The 17,912-nt window shown below is 36.8% G+C and overlaps 2 protein-coding genes across 3 annotated transcripts; one reads left to right on the top strand and one right to left on the bottom strand.

Moving 5' to 3' along the window:
* Positions 1 to 1,447: 1,447 nt before the first annotated feature.
* Positions 1,448 to 9,217, bottom strand: LOC110442511 (mitochondrial ribonuclease P protein 1 homolog). 2 transcript variants are annotated; one of them, XM_021486156.1, is made up of 4 exons: positions 9,133 to 9,217; positions 6,603 to 7,000; positions 4,372 to 5,018; positions 1,448 to 2,992 (listed from the first exon to the last, which is right to left on the bottom strand). In XM_021486156.1, the coding sequence occupies exons 2-4, from the start codon at positions 6,972 to 6,974 to the stop codon at positions 2,830 to 2,832; spliced, it is 1,182 nt and encodes a 393-aa protein (XP_021341831.1). In that variant the 5' UTR covers positions 6,975 to 7,000; positions 9,133 to 9,217; the 3' UTR covers positions 1,448 to 2,829. The 2 variants fall into 2 exon arrangements, with proteins under 2 accessions (XP_021341831.1, XP_021341832.1); XM_021486157.1 differs by lacking the exon at positions 9,133 to 9,217 and adding an exon at positions 8,771 to 9,121.
* A 1,054-nt stretch (positions 9,218 to 10,271) lies between these two features.
* Positions 10,272 to 15,823, top strand: LOC110442510 (N-acyl-phosphatidylethanolamine-hydrolyzing phospholipase D-like). Its single transcript, XM_021486155.1, has 5 exons — positions 10,272 to 10,776; positions 11,613 to 12,104; positions 13,541 to 13,689; positions 14,957 to 15,077; positions 15,531 to 15,823. Exons 1-5 carry the CDS (start codon positions 10,609 to 10,611, stop codon positions 15,639 to 15,641), a joined length of 1,041 nt encoding a protein of 346 aa, XP_021341830.1. The 5' UTR covers positions 10,272 to 10,608; the 3' UTR covers positions 15,642 to 15,823.
* The last annotated feature ends 2,089 nt before the right edge of the window (positions 15,824 to 17,912 follow it).

The following is a 17,912-nucleotide window of genomic DNA, read 5'->3' as shown; positions in this document are numbered from 1 at the left end:
GTCCCGTCTCTGTCGACTATTTGACACTTTATGTGCAGAGGGTCCCGTCTCTGTCGACTATTTGACACTTTATGTGCCGAGTGTCCCGTCTCTGTTGACTATTTTACATTTGATGTGCGGAGTGTCCCGTCTCTGTTGACTATTTAACACTTTAAATGCCGAGTGTCCCGTCTCTGTTGACTATTTAACACTATATGTGCCGAGTGTCCTGTCACTGTTGACTATTTGACACTATATGTGCCGAGTGTCCTGTCTCTGTTGACTATTTGACACTTAATGTGCTGAGTGTCCCGTCTCTGTCGACTATTTGACACTATATGTGCTGAGTGTCCTGTATCTGTCGACTATTTAACACTTTATGTGCTGAGTGTCCCGTCTCTGTTGACTATTTGACACTTTACACTTTATATGCAGAGAGTCCTGTCTCTGTTGACTATTTGACACTTTATATGCGGAGAGTCCTGTCTCTGTTGACTATTTGACACTTTATGTGCTGAGTGTCCTGTCTCTGTTGACTATTTGACCCTTTATATGCGGAGTGTCCTGTCTCTGTTGACTACTTTACACTTTATATGCTGAGTGTCCTGTCTCTGTTGACTATTTGACACTTAATGTGCAGAGTGTCCTGTCTCTGTTGACTATTTAACACTTTGTGTGCTGAGTGTCCTGTCTCTGTTGACTATTTAACACTTTATGTGTTGAGTGTCCTGTATCTGTTGACTATTTGACACTTTATGTGCTGAGTGTCCTGTCTCTGTCGCCTATTTGACACTTTATGTGCAGAGTGTCCTGTCTCTGTTGACTATTTGACACTTAATGTGCAGAGTGTCCTGTCTCTGTTGACTATTTGACACTTAATGTGCTGAGTTTTATATGCGGAGTGTCCTGTCTCTGTTGACTATTTTACATTTGATGTGCGGAGTGTCCCGTCTCTGTTGACTATTTGACACTTTATGTGCTGAGTGTCCCGTCTCTGTCGACTATTTAACACTTTATGTGCTGAGTGTCCTGTCTCTGTCGACTATTTGACACTTTATGTGCTGAGTGTCCCGTCTCTGTCGCCTATTTAACACTTTATGTGCTGAGTGTCCTGTCTCTGTCGACTATTTGACACTTTATGTGCTGAGTGTCCCGTCTCTGTTGACTATTTGACACTTTATGTGCAGAGTGTCCCGTCTCTGTCGACTATTTGACACTTTATGTGCCGAGTGTCCTGTCTCTGTTCCAAATCACCGCAGAAATTTAGTTCCTTCACATGTCTAGAACATGAACTAATAATACCCGATAGGTGAAATTTTGTGTCAAAATTGCAAAAACATTTAGCCCGCTTAATAACCCGTTATACGGTATTGGACTTTCTGAGGTTGACTTTTTGGGTAATATCTTTTATCTCAAAACACAGACTAGTGAGGTTTAAATTGTGTCAGTTAAGTAACAACCGTAATGCTGTTTTTATTATTCTGTCATGCAAATAATGAATCACTTAATAAGTTTCTTTTGGAGTTAATATGGAAAGCAACACTGCCGATTCTCTTAGCTATGAATGATTTATTATTATATTAAGTCCTAGCAGGTGTTTTTCTCCATCAACTTACTTAATATATACATGTAGTCTGTGTGGAGTTTTATTAAAAATGCCACACAATGCTGTGATCTTGCTTCACAGATTTACTGACTTAGAAAGTTTTCACTTTAGGGATTTTTGAGACACCGTCCCTTTGCAGTTGAAAATCCGGTGAAATTCAGATGATGATACTTTTACAGAGTCCCACTGATAGCAAGACAACAAGACAGAATCCTGGTGCTTATAGATGAATTTATTCTTGATTAAAAACACAAAGCTTTGACACAAAGATTCTGCTGTGTTGTCTACGCTTCTTTGGAATTTAATAGAAAGTTTTGTATAAAATACAATGTTTATATGCGGCTCCACACTTCAGTGACACAATTATACAAAAAAAACATTACAATCTTCAACAGTACCACATTGTGGAGCACTATATACTCCCATGACATACGTGAAATAAAGGCAATTTTGGAAAGGGATATACATTGGTAACACTAATGTACAAGGGTCACATGTGAAGTAAACATCATGTTAAGAGATTCACTTGAAATCTGGATTTTCAAATATTACTGAAAAATTTGACACTGTACAAATTGTGGTAGCGTGACATTAGGACCTTTGGTTTACTAGTGGGACATGATTCCTCACAAGTTTTTTGTGTTTTAAAAGTTGATAATTTTTTTTTCTTAAACTTAAATATCTATTCAGTAGGGCCGAAACAATATATCACCATATTTTGAATACGGTACAATACACAATATTTTTTGGGAGGTCGCAATACACCTATACATGTACGGTATTTTTTGGATTTTGTTGTTTTCTGAATTTAGTCTACACATATCCCTTCAAATATGGCGAGTGACAGCTTCAGCTCAGCATACGCGTTGTAAGACGTAACATGTGTGAAACTTTTAAGTCATGCCCATTATTGATGAAGTCTTATTTTCTATTGAAATATTGCCATTAAAAATTTGCAATATATCTTTTCTCTTTGCTTCTACTGTTACTACATGTATATATGTATCATGATAACTATCGTATTGTGACCACAGTATTGTTACTATTGTGATAAGAATTTAATGTCATACTAATATATCATTGCAGCACTATACTGTTCAGCAATAGTCAAATGAACCGTGGCTAAGGGCATCTATACCCATGCACTTTTTGTATCCATGGTTACGGAGTACATACCAAAGCAAACTTGTATTGGGGTAGTAATATATAAAAATGACCAATAATCAATAAGTTTATTTGGACTGTCAAATCATTTTCTTTTTTTTCTTCATGCTGGAACTGTTGTTTTCTGTTTGTCTGAAGCGCTTAGGAACGTGTTTTAAAGCCGTCATCCAATCACCTGTGTCTTTCAAGTCATGAAGTACATTAGCGACTTGGTCCAGAGTTAGGATACGAGACTTTATATTTCTGCAAAATGAAATGAAAATTAGGCTGTAAAGGCTCATTCAGCACATCCAGTGAAATGATTTAATATGAGTGACTTTTCTATGTCTAGTTTATATTGATTGAATGTATATATTATATCTGAGCCATGCAACAAGGAAAGTACCCTATTTCGCCTTAATTAGTGCCCAGGGCACTTAAAACATTAGCTTAAATAGGGGTATAGCTTTAAATAAGGAAAACAAACTGAGTTTTGATGGACCAAGTTGTGCAACTTAAACTGTTGCTACATAACAAAAAAACAAGGACACTAAACATTCCAGTGTGACTGAAGGTTAGAATACCTAATGTTTCATCCACTTCATGTTAAGTTCGGCTATGATCAGTGACATAAATAAGTACTGTAAATCAAAGTCCCTCCAGAAAGAGAGGAAGGGGTGCTAGTTACGGTAATTACAGTAAGTCAAGGTCATTTATCTTGACAAATGCGGAGCCTTCCTGCCAATGACAGCATGAATTTTTAAACAGTCCTATTTGACGTCTGTGACCTTGACATTATGAACAAACAAGAGGCCCAAAATGCCTGTTTCGCTCACCTGAATAATTAAGCAACCAATTGAAAATATTCTCATTAAATACACGACTGCAACTTTTTCTAAACATTGGCTCTATCTCTCAGCATCAACCGATGTTCCATGCCTAACTGACATCTTAAAATCCTTCCGATGCATGGTTATTCAGAAGAAGTTGTTTAAAGGTTTTGAACACATTTGACCCTTGTGATCTTGAAAGTGGTCAAGGTCATTTATTTGAGAATATTTTAGAGCACTCCTTGCCAGGTACCTACTGGCAAAGTATCATCACTCTGAGCCTCCTGGTTTTTCAGAAGAAGTTCTTTAAAGGTTACTTTACATATTTGACCCCTGTGACCTTGAAAGTGTGTGAAGGTCATTTATTAGCACTCCATCCCAGGTACCTATACTAGCAAAATATAATGACCCTAGGTCATAAAGTTTTTAAGAATTTGTTTAAAGAAAAAGTTGACAGTTGACGGACGACAGACAACACACCATACCATAAGCTCAATGGCACTACAGTTATTTCCAAAATGAAACTTAAAAGATATGTATGCATGAAAACTTTTACAGTTGGATTCTCTGGTGTTTTTACCTGTAATGGATCCTTTAGAAGATTTACTTTTACTTTTTATTTTCTATAAACAAAATTATTCATTTTGTTTGATTTAAGGAAAAATTATCTGAAATATAGAGACATCATCCCTCACCCACCACCCACCACCCCCAACCCCTTCTCGTCATTAGTATCTGCATCTGGAGCTTTTATAGGTCAGGTTTCCTATATGAGCCGATCATAATAAAGTATATTGTTATGTTACAACTCACCCTAGGTATCTTCTGATAGGGAAACTCATATGTTTGAGACCCTGCTTTTGTGCCTTGCTCTTTGTCAACGGCTTGGTTTCCAGGTCTGTAATACAACCGACTAAGTAAACACAATTGTGGTTGTAAGTTTCGAGCTCGGTCGCTGCGTCAGGGGAAAGGTATACAAGGTCTTTCCTTGAGAACATGCTCAGGTAGCACTGATCTGTGATTGTAATGGGAATATCACCAGCCGCTTCCTCCAACATACTGCGAGTTTGCTCATTTACGTTACAGAACACCAAGTGAAATGGAAATCTTTGTCTGGCGTTGTCATGTATTATTTGGTTTATTTGCTTTTTGATTCGTCTCTCTTCCCTAAAAATGTGAGTTACTTCAGCATCAATTTTAAAACCAAGGTCAAACACAAGCTGTTGGCCATACTCCATGGCCTTGTATGTCTTCAGGATATCATAAGCTTTCTGTGAACTTTTGTTTGGTAAGGTGTGACTGTGCATGATGACGTTTTGATTTTTTTCTTTTGGTTTTGTTTCTCGTTTCAGTTTTTTCTTTGCCTCCCTGCTATGAAGCATTCTTAAAACTTGTAATGTCTTAGATGTCCCAAATCCGAGGATGAATCTCCAGTTGGAATCTTTCAGGACAGAAGGCACCTGGAAAAGCAATGCAATTGATTTATCCTTGTTCAACATTTCATCATAGAATTTCTGCCTACTTCTGCTTACGTATTATGTGGTGAGGAAGAGAATACACCTTGGCAAGATATTACATGTAATTTAAATATAGCAACCATGGATTAGCCAACAATATGATATCGGGGCGTAGCTGAAAAATATCATAATGCAAATAAATTGTATCACTAGAAAACAGAACAAGAGGCCCAATGGGCCTGCATCACTCACCTGGTATTAATCTCACAATTGTAACCTTAAAAGTGATGTAAAATAAAGCTACAGGCAAAATATCAGTATTTATGACCGAGCCATTCAAAAGAACCTGTTAAAAACATTTGCCCCCTGTGACCTTGAAAGTTGAACAAAGTCATTACATTGAACAAACTTAATAACCCTTCATCTCAGCATACAACTTGCAAAATATCACTACCCTAGACCTTTTGTTTATTGAGATAAGGTCATTTAAATGCTTATGCATATTTGACCCTGTGACCTTGAAAGCGAGTCAAGGACATTCAAATGTAAAAGCTTGATAGCCATTCATCCAAGCATGATATTGGCCAAATATCAACATTCTGGGCCTCATGGTTATTCATCAGAAGCTGTTTGAAGATTTTAAATTTATTAACCCCTGTGACCTTTATTATAGGTCAGGGTCATCAATTTGAACAAAGTTGGTAGCCCTTCATACCAGCATGTTTCTGGTCAATTATCATCAACCTGCACCTTTTGGGCCAGGTGGTTGTCAATGGCTAGCTAGCTATAGTTAACCAGTAACTCGGTTGGTTACAAACAGATTTCAATTAGTCGGACATTTAATTACCTCAATTTTACCTGGGATAGACTTGCCAATATCCTTGATACTCCAGGAATTATGCAATTATTTGCTCTCTGCACCCCTGGAATATTTCGTAGCAAAATTGACAGCACATGGCTAGCTATTTGATGGGTTGCCTTAATCTGTTGTTGGGCTGTTTGAGAATTTTATCTACGTGAATGTTACACAAGCATATATATATGTTTTGAATATGCTCCAGGAACTAAGTTTCCAGGGGTATATTTATCTCTACATGAACCAATGGCTACATCAGTGTGTGGATTACATTTATTTCCATGTTGTGACAAATTAGGGTTTAAGTGCCCAGAGATGGAAACAGACAGAAATGGCAGAACAAATCCTGGTAATATGGATGTATTTGCCTCACAATTGATGCTATAGATCAAATTTGATTACCATCTCTTCATCCATGAAGAAGGATTTAACAGATTATATATTTCCCTTATTGGGCTCCCCTCCTCTGCCCTCAGAGGAAGACCACATCATCCACTTATAAAACGATGAATCCTCTCGGCCCAAGGATGCTCAAGTGCAAATTTGAACAAAATACCTTTATGCCCAGGAAAGAAGAATGTCTTTAAGATTAACCTCAATTTTCTTTATTGGGCCTCACCTCTTAGCCCTAAAAGAGTCACCCTGTTTATACTGAATCGTGTCCCCTTGGCCCAAGGAGTAAATCTATACTAATCCACTCAATGTCTATGCTACAATGATTTTGTACATACCTTCACATCATCAAATTTGATACGCCAAAAGTTTTCGTATTTATCTAAAATAGTCTTGTAATGGTCCAATTGACGATCGTTCAAAAGGTCAAGGAATTCCTGGGAGGGTAACGGTAAGGATTTTGGAGGTTTTTCAGGATCTTCAACATCCTCCTGCTCTGTTGGACAGCTCTCTTCCTGTTCTTCATTTGTCATCACCTCAAGGTGCTCCGGTGACCTTTGGTCACAAAGATGTCGACATAAACTAGAAGGTACGTGTGTCCTTTTCACAGTATATCTGCTAGGACACACTATTTTCGCCCCAGACCAACATCTTCGCATCACTGAAACAGGGCGAACGATGCGTCGAAGACCTACACCAAGAACTGACATCACTGTTGGTTATTTTTCTCAAGTTTCTGTCAAAAAGGGAAACAATGTTTTGTTAAATATTTTATTTATGAATATTGAATACTCATTTTGAAACAATGCTTCCAATACACAACCAATGTCTCCGGTCAATACACTTTGGAAAATGAACAGATAGAAATAGCAGTAATATCTTCTTTTATTTTGGTGATTTCTTGTGCTGTCTTTATGCAAAATTGTGTATCAATCAAATTTGATCAAATTTTCAGCAACATAGAGCTTTTTTAGATAGGTATATCAATGCACCTGTTTTCAACTGGTAACAAATTTTACCAAACTTATATGGTCAGATTGGTCCGTTAAATTTAGAGGCCAATCAGCGCCAAGGTCACAAAAGTTAGAGAAAATGACAGGCTTTGTTCAGATTTAAGATCCTCAGCCCGACCAGCTTGAAACCTCCATGGACTCGGGTGTCCAACATGATAATGTAACGGCATGATCTTTTCCGTCTTTGCGTATTGCAGAGTTATCCTCTCTTGGGAGCAGGTATTGATTGTTACGTCATTGGTTTGAGTGAGAAAATTATGTCGTTTTCTCAAAAATTGATGACGTTACTCTCACAAACAAGTGACTTAACAATCAACACCTGCTCACAAGAGAAGATAACTCTGCAATACGCAAAAAACGGAATAATACAAGTACATGTAAGTTTGTTTCTGATCGTAGAAACACTGTACTGACATTGAATAGTGTACGTGTCGTGTGTTAGGCGCTACCCACTAGGGATTTAGCGTGTCATCCCGAGGACAGCACAGTGTCCGACCAACTGAAATTCAACCATTTTTTGATGTTTCATGAATTCTACCGAAAATTAGAATACAGGTCGTTCCGGCCCCTGAGTTGTCCCGTCCATAGTCGTTCCGACCTTAGTAGTTCCGGCCCGTACCCCTTTATCGATCTTCCAAGTGTGAAGATGCAAATTTGTATGATCTCAAATAAACAGACAGTTGGCAACTTGAATAGAATAATTTTGTCATATAAGGAACATATTTCGACAGAAAATTCATTGCATTCATCATGTCTGACAACTGCCGTACATGTCTTAGTAGTTGTAATTATAACGTATATATTAGTAATGATATATTTTATCATTACGTCCCGTTATAAATTAGGTATACCATTACGTATAGATATGGATTATATTTATTAGATATATTTTATCATGACGTCCCGTTATAAATCAGGTATACCATTCAGTATATATTTTAGTTCAAAATATTAGATATATTTCATCATAATGTAAATGTTAGCTATACTTATTAGATATATTTTTTCATTTTAGCAAAATGTAAAACTGTTATATCCAAATTTATGTAAAAATTCGATCCATGCATAAAAAATAGTTCAATGGTGATCTATGATCGAAGGAAAACACTATAGATAGTGAGGCCGGAACCACTAAGGGGCCGGAACTACTAAGGACGGACCGGGTAGGGGCCGGAACTACTAGGGGGCCAGGACGAATTGATACGGAAAATAATACCATTATATATGGCAAATCATACATCAAATTAAATAAAAAATATTTTCCTGACGATCTAGACTGCTCCTGGCATCATATTATGAACGAAAAAAATTGCATGTTTTCTGAAACGGGATCGTTTTACTCTGGGGACAGAGTTAGCAACCTTGATTACATTATAGGTTAGTACTAATATAAAAACCCGGCCTCCTCTGACGACGCAATATAAAAAAAAATCTCTCGTCGTCAGAAAGCTACGTTATCTGGTTATCGCAGCTAAGGTGTAGGCTAGTAGTACCTGTTGAATTACCTCCTTTCCCCTTTTTTCAATTCCTATGATACCAAAACAGTCGACACGGTTTGAAATATTTTGTATGTCATGTTTTAAATTCTTTAACCTGAAAAAGGCTTTTAAACGCCAATTTGTATTAATATGTTAGTTTTTTGTGCTCATACCCCGGTCTTAATTTGCCCCCTGTTCAAAATTTATCAAGTTGACGATTTTGTAATATAACTGGTTATAAAAGCCTGCTATGCCGTAGTAGCAAATATTTCAACTGAAGAGCTGTCGTTCTATGTTATTTGATTAATGTTAATGTAGATAGGCCTATATATATTTATCAACATTTTATGTCCAGACTGCACATGGTTTCAACTTACCCTTACAAGTGTCTTTATCAGTAAGACGCTTAAAAGGGAGCTTTAATTTTTGTTTATGCGGATCAACCGGCTTTTCTGACTCCAAGTGTTATATCTTCAGGATTAACTTAGATGGGCTGTAGAAATAATAACCTAAGCATGTAAAGTGTTTGTTAAGTTTTGGTAGTAACAACTACACAATCTAGACCCCTTAGCCCGTCTTTCATTTATGAACTGACATTGCAGTTCAATCGGTCCAACCGGTGGAAGGCGACAGCGGAAGTTCAAAACCTCCAATAAACCATGATTCTGTGGGCGAGTACAAAACCCGGAATGCAAAACAGCAGCTTGTGAATTTTTCTTTTTTAATTATTTTAGATGAAGGAAAGATTTAATTACATTTTTACCAGTGAAATATTGAAAATTATTCATTCTATATCAGAGATTTTTTTCTTATTTGACCAATGAAAATACTGATTACAAACTACCATGGGAAAAATTACAAGCTGCACATGGTCAATGGCTGGTTAGCTTAACATTTTACTGGTGTTGTCATAGTGGTTCATTCCGGCCACCACTTTTGCATCGAGTTTGTGATGTATATTAATAAAAGTTATATCAGCTTAAAGATTATAAAATTATCTTGCTTCGAGTATTCACCGAACACCGGTTCTGCAATTAACGAGTAATGGGTTAAAAAAGACAGAAATTTACGAGAAAGTTAGATTTTTTTCGTCATTTTTTAAACGACTTGGATTCATTCCGGCCATCACTTTTGCGATCAATATGAAATATGTGTTTAAAAAATTGGTATCATATTAACAAGTGCAAAATTCCCTTGACCAGAGTTGTTTCCGAACAAAAATCGGTTCAGCATTTTTCGAGATATGAGTATTTATCAGAACGAAACCAGTTGAAAATATTGCCATATTTATTTCATAGTGGTTCATTCCGGCCACCACTTTCACTTCCAATATTAGATAATGGTACGCATAACTTATATTATTGTAACGGGTATAAAATAATCTTTCCTAGACTGTTCTCCGAATAAAAATCCAAGACGTATTGAGGGAGATACAGCCTAATATATACCAATAATCAACAAAATAATCTTCACGCCTGAGTGCTTTCCGGGTTTTGTCCTCACCCTGATTCTGTTTTCAGTTTCAGTTTGTGTGATGGGGCCCCGGTTTGGATTACGAAGGTGTTGGACCAAAATGCTTTCACAGATGCGTCCTGGAAACTGGATTAGCTAATAACCTTTAGACAATAGTGTCAAAAGGCCATCATCAAATGAAAAAAATCTCCTTATCATCAATTCAATATAGTTTGCTGTACTGCAGTAATTAATATAGCGATACATCAGCGAAAATGTCATCAAAACATTGTATAATATGTTAGGCCGACCAACGGCCTCTTATGGATATAAGTAAGAAATTCCCTGACCGGAAGGACTACTTTTAGACGTTATAATTGAGAAATACAGTATCAGTAGTAATGGAGGGAGAAACCACCCAGCACCAAGACCAGATGGAACTTACAAAGCCTATTTACAAAAATGGAAAATTTGAAAATCCCTGGAAATCCTGGCATAAACCTTCTCTATGGAATTTATTAAAGTTCAAGATCAGGGATATTGATCGAAGTAACATACCAAGCCAAGAGGTACATCTCACAAGTCATATCTCATCCTTGTAATGTATTTTCACGGAATTATTTAAGTCTGGTATTTTAGACAAAATTGACTACTAATAAACTACTAATAAACTACTAAGCATTTTCAGAGTTTATGTATTTTTTAGAATACATGTATTGTATATGAAAAAACTGTTTTACTGTTAATTATAGTTAACTTCAGAAATAAAAGTAGCCTGAGTTTCAACTGGCCCTGACACCAGATTTTGACAGACAGATAGGTGCATGTCTGGTGTGACATCTAAGTCTGGTGTCGGGGAATCTGGATTTTTCTAATGTTCATGCTAGCATGAACTATGGGAAATTTACTTACACACCACATGATTGGCTGTAGCCAGAGACATATAAAGCCAGTATATATACGTCTCTGCTGTAGCAATGCATAGTAAACAGTTGTAAAAAATGGTGTGTTCTACTGTAGTTTCAACTTATTTATTTTCAAAAATTCCATTACTGATAATAAACGATAAGACAAAGATAGAAGATCTAGCAACATTTTTTCAAGATGAGTTTCATTTATGCAACGGGAGACAACTCAAATGGGTCACATGTGCAATTACATGTATCAACCAATCACAGAACTTGTAACAAAGTCCAAGGTCAAATTTGGAATTATATTAATGTAATTAAAACATTATCTGCTGATAAGGAGTTTCAATACTTTGACCACAAGTACACATTTCATTTATTGTGTCAAATAGTTATATGTTGATTGGTATGAAATGCTTTCCATGAATGGCATAATGAATATTTTCCCAATCATAAATAGTACAATTTTCGAATATGTGCATATATTATCTTTTAAGGAATTGGATGTGACCCTCCCTCTAATGAAGCTTGACCAAGAAAAAATTACAAACCCTGACCCATCCTGTGTCCAGCTGGTATGGATTGGTCATGCCACTGTGTTGGTTCAATTGGATGGTCTGACTGTCCTTGCTGACCCCATTTTCAGTGACCGCTGTTCATTCTCACAGCGAATGGGTCCCAAGAGGTACAGGGCGCCACCATGTACGATACAGGAGTTGCCTCCCCTTGACATTGTTGTTATAAGTCACAACCACTATGACCATCTAGACGTAGGATCTGTAAAACAGCTGGTTAACAAATATGGCCCTAGTCTACACTGGTTTGTGCCAATGGGACTGAAGACATGGATGAAAAGTATGGGGTGTGGTCGTGTGACTGAATTATCCTGGTGGGAAGAGGAGAAAATTGTGGGAAAACAGGGGGAGACAACTGTAGCCTTTACACCAACCCAACACTGGTCCAGAAGATCTTGGAATGATGAAAATAAAGTTTGTATTTCATGATTGGACTGTTGCTTAATGTAAACATACTTATAATAGCAATATCAAACCTTACCTAAGATTAAATAGAAACACTCAACATTTAACAGAAAATAATTTAATTTGCGAGCACTGTCAGTCAGCGGAATGTTTTTTGTTTTTAAAGTGCCATGTGTACCTCATCTGGCCCCAGTTGTTCATAAGGTGATAATTAAGCTAAATCAAGGTTTAACCACCTCTAATAATTCTGTCAACATACTTACTGTTTAACAGCTAGCTTGCTTGCATGTAACTTACTTTGGCAATAAATCCAGTCTGGAGTTTTAAATCAAGTATTGGTTGCAAGTTTAAGATAACATGAAATTTATAATTTGCACTAATCATTGATTAAACTTATAATCTTTTGAACAACCAGACCCTAGTCATTGTTGAGCTATTCAAATTTGAAGATTTTGCAAAATCATTTTTAATAGAATTAACTCTTAGTAACACTAATAACGTAATTTTGTACCAAAAACTTTTTGTTTAAACACAAGGATACATCATGCATGCACCACAAATACACAAAATATTGAGATGTCCGATAATGAACTGAAACTGTGAAGGCCATGAATATCCAAAATTTTAGAGCTTGATTTTCAGTTAGCACTTTAAATAATTATAGAAAAAATCCTGATCTTCTAATAAACATTAAACAGAGCATTAAATACTTATTTCTTAAAGAAAAAGGTAACATGGAGTTGGCAGCTAATTTCTAAGATTTTTTTTCGGAGGTAGGAGCAGTAGAAATAAAATGAGAAGACAAATGTAACATAAGATGTATTTGTTTGACTCTTCAAAATGTTCTAACATCCTTATAGTGTAGATTTAAATTTATTCATAATTCCTGTATAAAACTTGAGCCTGCACAACTCTTGCTGATGAAACTGAATGATTATCAAATATTAGGTCAATGACTGTTAAAGGATATGTGGTACCGAAGTATGAAATAAACCTTCTTCCCTAGAGAGTTCCACAAAAAAAAATATACCCGGTATGTTCAACATCTTTTATGAATGATAGTTAGACTACATTAACTGAATGACCCATTTGAAAGGTTACAATGATGTGTTCATCAGAATACTTGAGACATAATTAATTTTAATGCTTATGGAAAATTAACTCATCCATCCCTGAACTTTCATAATGAACTTTTCCAACCTTTGATTTGGAAGAGCTCAAATGTGTCTTGGGGGGTGAATGAGTCAATAACTGGGAGATAACTCTTACACAAAAATAGAATGTAGTATAGCTTGTATCCTTCACCCCTGAAATTTTATAATGAACTATATTGCAGCCTTTATATCAGAAGAGTTCAAATGTGTCTTCTAGGGTGGATGAGTTAAATGTGTTGAAGGAAAGAAGACCACAAAATGTGTACGGTACTTGTATTTATTACATTTCAGTCTCTGTGGGGAAGCTGGGTTGTTAAAGGACCTAATCACAGCTTCTTCTTTACTGGAGACACAGGCTACTGTGAAGGGTTTAAACAGATTGGACAGAGATATGGCCCCTTTACAATCGCTGCCATTCCCATAGGTTCATATGAACCGAGGTAAACAATTATACATTTTTACCAAAACCTTGTTTGTTTATAAATTATTTTATATTTCACTTTTCAGAAAAACAAAAAAAAAGACGTTCCATCATAATGAATAATACGCCCCCATGCATAGTTCCACCATAAATTAATGGAAAGAGTCTAGCCCCAGTGCATAATGTTCCACAATTAAAGAAAGAATTTTACTCCTGTGCATAGTTCCAATATGATACATTTCTTTTTCCTGTATTTTTTTCAAACATAATAGAAAAAAGTTTTGACCCTGTGTCACCAAAATACAGTGGTGACAGTCCCCAGTGCCTTGTTCACCATAATAAATAGCATCTGATCTCGTTGTCGAGTTCCATCATGACAGAAAGAGTCTTGCCTCTGTGCATTGTTCCATTATTTGATAGAGTCTGACCCCTGTGCATAGTTTCAATATAGTAGGGCCTGGCCCCTGTGCCATGGTCCACTATAATATATAGCCTTGCCCTTGTGCATTGTGCCACCAAAACAGATAGTGTTGCCTCTTGGGATTGTTCTAACACAATAGATCCTGGCCCCTGTGCCATGGTCAACCATAATAGATAGTGTCCGAACCCTGTGCATTATTCCAACATAAAAGAGTGTTGCCCCTGTGCCATGGTCCACCATAATAGATACAATGTAGTGGCTGAGCCCTGTGCATATTTCCATCATAAAAGATAGTATCAGGCCCCTGTCCATTGTTACCAAATATTGTAGCTCGAGTCTGGCCCCTGTGCATTGTTCCAACATATTAGATAGATAAGGAGTCTGGTAACTTTGCATCTCTTTTCTTGTGAATTCTGGTAGGATTTGTAGTATCTTCCACTGAGGTTAAAAATGACTAGAAATACTCTATAGCATTCTGCCAACTGTCCGTTTGGATCTTCTCCGGACTACATGTAACTTATGAGTTGTCAGCAGTTTTAATAGGTACCAGAGTTTGTGTGTTATGCCCTGTACTACTCATATTTCTGTACCCTATGATAGGTCAGGGTCATAACAAGAAGTCAAAGGTCAATACACTGCAATGCATTGTCTGGTCGTAGACTTCTATATGCTGAAACTTGTAAGGTTTGTGTTTGATGACTTTGAGAGTACTTAGTAAAGAATGTTGAATACGAAACATAGGTTTGTGATCTGAAGTTCAAGATCAGAGATGATAATAGCGTGTCACATTGCTGCCAAAGTGAAATACTGAGATAAGTGGATGTGTTTGAGGGTTCTTGTTCACTTCGATGTTTATTGGTTGTAGGTGGTTTATGTACCCTCAGCATGTTAATCCAGAGGAAGCTGTCCAGATCCACATTGACATAAAATCCACAAACTCTGTTGGAATCCACTGGGGAACCTTCAAACAACTAGGCTGTTTTGAGGTAAGTAATAACTCCACGTTATCCAGAACAATTACAGTGTCTGAACTTACTCCCCATGCATTCTCCCCACTGCAAAAACTGGGCTGTTTCAAAGTCTAAACTTACTCCCCATTCTCTCATTACTTACACTCTGTGTTTTTTGATTTTGCAAACAGGGAATATATTACAATATTTTAACTTTCTCCCATGGTTCCAATACACACAAACTTGGCGTGATGTTGCGCTTGTTGGGAAAATCTTTATTTTGCATAAAGTTTGGGTAAGACATTGTAAAATGAAAATCATAATCTTAAAATTGTTATGAAATGACATGAGATGATGAACTCTTCCAGAATCAAGTTCTAGCCTTTAGCCTTTACACACATGTTACTACACATGATTTTCAATTTCATATAAAATGCCTTCCGTCATTTAACACAGTGTGATCAGCCATTATCTTGTGTTTACTTTCAGCATTACTTGGAACCTAGAGAAAAAGTTGCTGCAGAGCTTGACCGGCAGGGATTGATAACAGGGTCATTCTTTACCCTCAAGCACGGCGAGATCAAGTGTATTATGGACTGAGAGTAATGAGTGTTGGTGTATTAAGCATAGACTGTAATCATCAAATGCCAAGCACATATCAGATACCTAAAAGGATATTAGGATATATAGCATCTTTTGGAGCATTTACCTACAGAAATTGTATTCTTAGATTTAAATCGAATGATGAATAAATAAATAGTTGATTAAGTCTGACAATACCAGAGAGGTTTCCAACCTGTGTTTTGACTGATATCGATTGATTCACACCCTTGGTTCCCACTCCAAGCATTGGTACCATGGTAGTTTTTAGCTAAGGCGTTAGCCGCCAGCTATTGGTATTACTTTAGTTAATGAGCTCAGATATTCATAAATGTCGATTTCACACAGACGGCCTCTAGCGGTAGTCACTGGTACTAAATTGAATCATATACCGGACCTACTGTCTTTATTATGCGTAACTTTGGACTCAAATGCACTTGAATGGCTTGTAAATATCATTACTTTTCTTTATAGAACATATGATCTTATCACAACGTCGTATTCTTATTGAAAATGCACCCTGTTTATCTCAATCGGGAACTGCTACTTGAATGTAGGTCATGCATGCTACACGCAACTTCCGGTAAAAATACTTCAGTTAATGAGCTCAGATATTCATAAACGAGACATAACGTCACCTTCTAGTAATACTAAACAAACTGCAAATAAAATCCATTACCACGGACTCAAGTTCACTCAAACGTCATTGGATATAATCTTATTCTTAGTTAGAACTAAGTATCCTTCTAAAACTTCGTATTTACTCTTGGAACTGTCGCTGGATTAACCCTTTACACGGAAATATTGTCCTGTGATTGGCTAAAATTGGTGACATTTACGTCCCTGTTTACAATTATATATTGCGTGGTCAGAGCTATGAAGCGGTCCTGTTCCAACTAACTGAGGATAATCAAAAGTGCTAATCAGTAATAATATATCTGATTCACGCTTCATATGATTATAATGTTATCAAAATATTGCATATTCGTTCATCGTTAAAATAACAAATCCTTACTAAAAACTCTAAAAAAAGAAACGACGGCCATGTTAGATCACGCGTGATGTTATCCGTTTCCTTATATGGCCTTCACGGCCAAATATAGTATTACTACTGATGCGGTCATGTTTACTACAATTTCCATATTTGGTCATGACACCCATATTTAGACGTCTGACCTATATCGGAAAGATTGAGGAAGTTTCCAACATGGCAGTCAATTAGGATTTCGCTTGCACTTGTTACGTAAACTTGATAATTTAACGAAATATAAGGCGGAGTATAACTTACAATTATGTAGGAGATCAACATAAAAAGTTCATATTACAAACCTATTAATGGATACGGATCCTGTCAATTAATTCTAAAATCGCCTCCGTGTGATTCACACCAGGCTTGCCTAACTAAAATGGGATCAACCGGCCGGGGCAGATGAGACCGGGAATCATGTTAGAACTAGCCACTGTCCTTCTCTAGTTCCATATTGGTATTCTAACCTGAAGGCTTTTTTTACCTTCGCAGTATTATCATTTTGTTCTATTTTCATCATAAGATATGCTATTGCATTTTTATATCGCCTTCTCGCTAATTACAGCTCAGCCAGAAACGAAAATATGCTCCGATAGGCCTACATTTTATATGTCTGTTGGTGTGATTTGTGTTTTTCGTTTATTGAAGTATTACCATATAACAGGACTCTTTTATTTCAATATACACAAAAACAACAACACCTTCGGAATGATTTCAGACATATACTGCGGGAAAACACGAGTGATCTCCCTTACATTTAGACATGCGCACATTTTACTTTCGTTTTGTGTAGGCCTAGACATCATTCGCAACGCGAAGCGGAAAAGACGAAAATGCAGGCGAGTGTTGACTTAATGTTAGGCATGTTGTTTAAGCAGCATTGACAATGAACAATATACATACACTTCTGCAACGTTTACCTACTACTGATTCATAAATAAGGCTATGTATCCCGATTTCGGTGACTTGTGGCCAAGCATGCGGCCGAAGCCGCAGAGAATGGCGCATGTTGTCAGCGGCGATGACAAAAAGGAAGGTGCTTCTACGGTATGTATAGCAGTTATTATGCAAAAACAAACATAATAAACGGACGTTTTACTCTAGTGAATTACAGCGTCACGAGGAACGTCTTTCTCCAGACGTGTTGCAAAATTTTCGAACTGCTTAGTTGCAAACTGATTTCACTTAAGCGTTGTTTGTGAGGATATTTGGCCTTACATTTCTTCTCATTCAGTTAAAAAAAA

This window comes from Mizuhopecten yessoensis, unplaced genomic scaffold (assembly GCF_002113885.1).
Source record: "Mizuhopecten yessoensis strain PY_sf001 unplaced genomic scaffold, ASM211388v2 scaffold716273, whole genome shotgun sequence".
NCBI lineage: Eukaryota > Metazoa > Mollusca > Bivalvia > Pectinida > Pectinidae > Mizuhopecten > Mizuhopecten yessoensis.
Note: the sequence above shows the minus strand (reverse complement) of the source record. Positions and strands in the feature narration are given on the sequence as shown.

Bases quoted from the DNA above. Each gene is read 5' to 3' on its own strand.
- LOC110442510 (XM_021486155.1), top strand. From the start codon at position 10,609: ATGGAGGGAGAAACCACCCAGCACCAAGACCAGATGGAACTTACAAAG. The intron at 10,777-11,612 runs GTACATCTCACA...TTATCTTTTAAG, and splicing joins GTAACATACCAAGCCAAGAG to GAATTGGATGTGACCCTCCC. The intron at 12,105-13,540 runs GTTTGTATTTCA...ATTACATTTCAG, and splicing joins CTTGGAATGATGAAAATAAA to TCTCTGTGGGGAAGCTGGGT.
- LOC110442511 (XM_021486156.1), bottom strand. From the start codon at position 6,974: ATGTCAGTTCTTGGTGTAGGTCTTCGACGCATCGTTCGCCCTGTTTCA. The intron at 5,019-6,602 runs GTATGTACAAAA...TTGCTTTTCCAG, and splicing joins TCAAATTTGATGATGTGAAG to GTGCCTTCTGTCCTGAAAGA. The intron at 2,993-4,371 runs GTGAGTTGTAAC...TTCATTTTGCAG, and splicing joins CCTATCAGAAGATACCTAGG to AAATATAAAGTCTCGTATCC.